The 5,526-nt window shown below is 39.4% G+C and overlaps 1 protein-coding gene across 1 annotated transcript; it reads right to left on the bottom strand.

Annotated features, from left to right (window-relative positions):
- Positions 1-438: 438 nt before the first annotated feature.
- On the bottom strand, positions 439-3,212 carry LOC106326807 (cyclin-dependent kinase C-2). The gene is made up of 11 exons (XM_013764728.1): positions 2,976-3,212; positions 2,719-2,800; positions 2,545-2,635; positions 2,433-2,462; positions 2,248-2,357; positions 2,098-2,170; positions 1,901-2,021; positions 1,695-1,812; positions 1,468-1,607; positions 1,262-1,390; positions 439-1,178 (listed from the first exon to the last, which is right to left on the bottom strand). The coding sequence occupies exons 1-11, from the start codon at positions 3,086-3,088 to the stop codon at positions 626-628; spliced, it is 1,560 nt and encodes a 519-aa protein (XP_013620182.1). The 5' UTR covers positions 3,089-3,212; the 3' UTR covers positions 439-625.
- Positions 3,213-5,526: the final 2,314 nt, after the last annotated feature.

The following is a 5,526-nucleotide window of genomic DNA, read 5'->3' as shown; positions in this document are numbered from 1 at the left end:
CACATATTGAAATATATTGTGTCAATTATTTATGAAGTATTAAAAATAATTAATATAATATTTTTTTGTAAACTTAATTTATGTGTATTTTTACAGTTTTAATATAAAATCATTTCAAAATTATTATAAATGAATAAATGCTTTATTTCAAATTTAAATCATATAATTTTTAGTCCTAATTTTTTTTAAATATATATATATATATATATATATATATATATATAAAATATTTATATATGGATATACGCTTCCAACACGTACCCGCTTCCTAATATTTTAAAAATTCTCGCTTCTGCGCTTCCTTACGCTTCTGCTTCCACGTACCCGCTTCCGTTTCCATGTAACGTAGATTGTAAATCATATTTTGAAAGAGTTTTAGAACATTGAGAAATATATAATAAAGATAAGGAAACTCCAATTTGGTTTCCTGTGTTCTGATTTATAAAAGCTTGGTCGTGTAAACAATATCTAAACATACATATTCACTACAATGTTTGGGAAAATGCCATAAAGACATGGAAATACAACATCACAGATTCTTGTTTCCTCCAAGATAAGTCTTCACTACTAGAATCACAATTGCCTTTGAGACAAGTCAAGACCAGACCACACCACATGAGAGTGTTTACTGTTGCCATCCATATTGTTGGTTTCTAGCACCACCCATTGGGTTCTGACCTCTTCCAGAGCCACCGTACTGACCACCACCACCACCTTGTGAGTAGTTAGGTGGTCCAGCACCATAGCCACCGCTAGGTCCTCTAGGACCAGCGCCACCATATGGTGCACCACCTCGACCTTGTGGAGGATACGATCCGCTACCATAACCTCCACGGCTCTGATTATTACTATAACCACCGGTTTGGTTTCCCCCAGGAGGGTACCGGTTTGGACCGGGCGCACCACCGCCACGGGCCTTTTGATAGTAATTGTGGCCGCTAGGTCCGCCAGCAGGTAGTTGTGGTGGTGGTCCGTTGTTAATAGGGTGGTTTGGTCCACCAGGCCAATGTGGAGCGGCGTGAGACTGACCAACGCCGTGTTGCTGCGGAGGCAAACGAGAGTGTTGCTGCTGCTGAGGATGCTGCAGTTTCTGCTTCTTGGCTGCTTCCTCGTTATGACGCATTTGTTGCCGCTTTTTCTTTGTCTGGAACTCGTGTGATGATTCATACGTTGGTAGACTGCTTAGAGGGACATGAACCATTGTCAAGTCATATGAGGTTATATTATCATAACCAATAACAAACTTAGAGAATTTGATTACCTCTTTGGATCACACGGTAACGGGTCAGTCCAAAAGTACTCTGCGTCAAGAGCATCCTTTGCAGATATTCTCTGAGACGGGTCAAGGACCAGCATTTTCTCCAGCAGCTCAAGAGCATGGCGATCAAAACTATAGTTACAAGAGAAAAAAAAAAGCCACAATGAGATCTCTCCTTGATCAAAGAGAAGTGTTGCAACTATACTTACTGTCGGTAGACCTCTCTCACACGTCTCTTCAAAGGCCGAGACGATTTCATTTGGTTATACCAAGGCATCTTCGTAACCCCAGGCCAGTTGTTTTCATCAGGTGATCCACAGAGCTCATATATCTTATTCAATTGTTCACTCTGTACAAACAAAACATTTGAGTAAAACGATTGTAAGTGGAAACAACATCAAGGTAGAGTCTACTAACGTTAGAGGGAAACACTGACCTCAGTTTTGCCAGGCAAGATTGGTTTGCCATTCAAAAGTTCAGCAAATATGCAACCAACAGACCACATGTCAATCGCTGGTCCATACTTTGTGGCACCAAGAAGCAACTCAGGAGGCCTGAGGCGCAATAACCAATACATGATGCATGAATAAGCAACACTCAGTGTTCTATATACAGCTTCAAAGTTTGTAGGCATACACATACCTATACCACAATGTGATGACACGGTTAGTGAGATTCCCACTATGATCATGGGAATAAGACCGTGCAAGCCCAAAATCAGCAAGCTTTAAATTTCCCTCATTATCAATAAGTAGATTAGATCCTGCACCAAAGATAAACGGGTTAAACTAGCAACTAAAAGGTTGAGACATACAAAATGTAGTTTTTGGGATAGTCACCTTTAATATCACGGTGAAGCACTTGGTTCACATGACAATAGTGAAGGCCAGTGAGAAGTTGCTTCATGTAACACTTTGAGTTTACATATGTCAGACAAATTCAGAACAAAGTAAGGTTTTGCAAAGGCTAACAACAACCATGCAAAATACCTTGATCTGAGGAACAGTGAATCTAAGTCCAGGACGATCAGCGAGTCCGGTCAAGTCATGGTCCATGTACTCAAAGACCATGTAGATTCCACCCTTGTATTTGTTATTATCTACAAATAGGAGCAAAAGAGTGTTAATAGATCTATAAAGCTATAAAGATCTTTGGATAAGTTTCAACTAATAACCTGGCTTTCCTTGATCATCCCTATCTCGACCTTGTAAAGACAAAAACAGCCACAAAAGTATCAAAACTAAAACGCCTCTTTCAGGATGAGACATGTGTTCATTATTGATTACCTGGAGAAGTGACAATCTCTTTCAAGTGGATGACGTTTTCATGATGAAGCTTCTTCAGGATTTTAATCTCCCGGATAGCTGTTATAGGAAACTATCAAGCAAACAAGTGATTATAAGTCTTGCAAACTTATCTAAAGCCTAGTTAGTGTCTAAATGTAGCTGCTTAGTGCTTACCCCTTCTCGTTCATTGTCCATACGGATCTTCTTCAATGCAACGATTTCACCGGTTTTGATATCTTTCGCCATGTACACTTGTCTGCAAAAAAAAAAAAAAAAAAAAACAAAACACAGATCTAAGCCTGAGGGATGTTTTATTCACATCAATTCACACATAAAGGAACAATTTTTATAGATAAAAATTCGAAATTTGCAATGAGAATGTGAAACCCACAAATCAAATCAGAAGAATTGGGAAGAAGAAGGAGAGTTACCCGTAGGTGCCTTCGCCGATCTGCTCGAGCTTCTCGAAGCAATCGACGCTGCGGGATCCTCGAATCGGAGTAGGCTCCTCCAGATTCAGCTGCCCACAAGCTGCAGCCGCCATGTTCTCCGACGAATTGAATCGGATAACTTCTTAGCTCTCTCTCTCTCTCTCTCTCTCTCTCTCTCTCTCTCTCTCTCTCTCTCCTCGCCGGCTTTTCTATTACAAGGTTTTAGCCCCTTTCGGTGTTTGTCTTCGCGGATTAAAAAAATATCTGGTTCAAACCGGGTTTGGAATTAAACCGGTTTCCAACCGGGTTTATTTGTAACAACATCGTTAACCAATAAAACCATTCAGCAGAGATGGGAAAATTCGAACATGCCCGCGGGCCCGGCCCGTTTGGACTTGCTGCGGAGCGGGATTGGTCACTAAGATTCAGGTCCGATTTTTTATCGGGCCTGGGCCAGAAGCGGGATGGGTTCGGTGTATCCCGCGGGACGCGCGGGGATCCGCACAGACATCCTCACTCTCGAGCTCTGACCGACAAATGAAACAAAGACAAATGGTTTCTTTTTCGGCGAGTACAAAGGCGATTTCTTCTGGCTTCTTTTCTTATTCGATCCGTCAATTTCAATTTATCACAACTTCGCCATGCATGTTCTTCGTATCCTCGTTTAATCAAGGAAGAGTCTCTTCTTGGTTTCATCTTCTTTCTTCATTTCCTCTTTAGCCACGATTAAAGAACGATGGACCCAGGTAAGGAAAAAATTGTGTTTACATGTTCTTTAGCTCGTTATTGTGATTTAATTTGTAAGGAAAGATAAAAAATATTTGGTCTAACTCTTTGTCGTCGATTACATGATTTTCAGTGAAAGAAAAACAAAATATGGGGTCTCTTTTGTCTCTTATCAAGCGGCTACACATTGAGCAATCCTGTAAGCTGTTCTGTCTCGTTGTTGTCTCTTAACAAACAGCTTCTTATCTACAATACTTGGGGTGTTTAAGCTGTTCTTGTTGTTATCATCAAGTCAATGTTTGCTAATATGCATTTTTTCATGTCGGTGTTGTTGTTCTTGTATGTAGTCGTATGTTATAAAGTTTCCTTCTTTGTCTTGTTATTGAAGTCAGAAGTATGTTCGGTCTGTAAAATTAAACTAGACACTATTGCTTGTTATCCTCATGGCAGTTTCTTAATGTTCTGATCGTATAAACTCAAGTGACTTACGTCATAAATTTTCTAAAACTTTTTCTTTATAATGACATGTGATGAGTGGGGGATTGTATAACGATCAGGAGGAGAATGATATGAGAACGCAAATGACACTTGCATTCCAATCTATAAGCTTAAGGACCTCATGTTAGTCTCTGTTCTATTTTTTTGTCGTCTCCATTGCTTATGATAAGAACTGATAGAATTTAGGTAGGAAAGCAGACCGTTGACAAGGTGTTTTGTTTGAACATGTTACATTGAGTTTCTATGATAATCACAATAACTAGGTTACTAATATATACTTGTGTTCTTACATAGATCTCTTTCTTTCTATGTTTCTAGTAGAGCTTTGTTTGACTTTGGCTCTTCCACCAAAGATAAAGAGAGTGTTTTACATGTGAAGCTGGCTTAGGAAACTAAAGATGAGTTTGCTGCAGTATTACAAGTCACTGAGCCATATAAAATAAGGTACTTCTCTTACAGATTTGTGACTTTGTAGACAAAGAAGTTGACAAGTACATTGCGATGGCTAAAGATGCAAAACCTTGATGCCCATTGTAATCTTCTTCTGGTGTCTTCAGACTTGCAAGCAGTTTGTGGAAGAGGAACTGCATCGAGGCAGGTTCGTTGCTTTGTGTATAGTTTCGTCAGCATATTTTAGACTTGTTAGTAATGTGGGTGAGAGTTTGATGCTGGCTTTCGCTATGATCTCAATTTGTAGACATGAACACAAGTACACGAGCTCTGGTCTTGTCTATGAAGGTACAACAAAGTTCCATACTTTATCTTAATTTTATAATAATTCTTTTTTAGCAAGAGAACTATAGCTTTGTTTTCCGCATTAGAGCAAGATAAAATGAGTTTTGAGATTATGCAGCTTTTTATAGTTTACACATCTGTTTTTTAACTTTAAATCAGGCTTTGAGTTAACTCAGCCATTGGATCATGGTAGTTACTCGAGAAGAATTCTTCTTTGACACCAACCGCCATTTTAATTTCATCATATTACTATGTAGCTAATGTTGTTTTCAACTCGCAGATGTTGTGGGTGAAATACGCTCTGTGCAGGGGTCTGTCTCAGGAACAATGCAGCAACCACCAGAGTTGTGGTCCCCTCTTAATCAAACCGCGTAAGTAATCTTTTACTTTCTTTTTCTAACTTTCGCTATGATCTCAATTTGTAGAGCAGCTTGGTAAAGCTTTAGACTGTGTTGTTTAGATTTTACCAATGAACCTGTATTTAAATTTTAAATTCCGTGGGGTAAAATAATTAGTCTGATCAGTCCCACGAAGATGATTTCCTCTGCAAAGCCCGGATTGTTGGTGTCCTTCAGCACAATGGGTGGGCCCT

This window comes from Brassica oleracea, chromosome C2, assembly GCF_000695525.1.
Source record: "Brassica oleracea var. oleracea cultivar TO1000 chromosome C2, BOL, whole genome shotgun sequence".
Lineage (NCBI taxonomy): Eukaryota > Viridiplantae > Streptophyta > Magnoliopsida > Brassicales > Brassicaceae > Brassica > Brassica oleracea.
The sequence above is the reverse complement of the archived record's forward strand: the minus strand, read 5'-3'. Positions and strand labels throughout refer to the sequence as shown.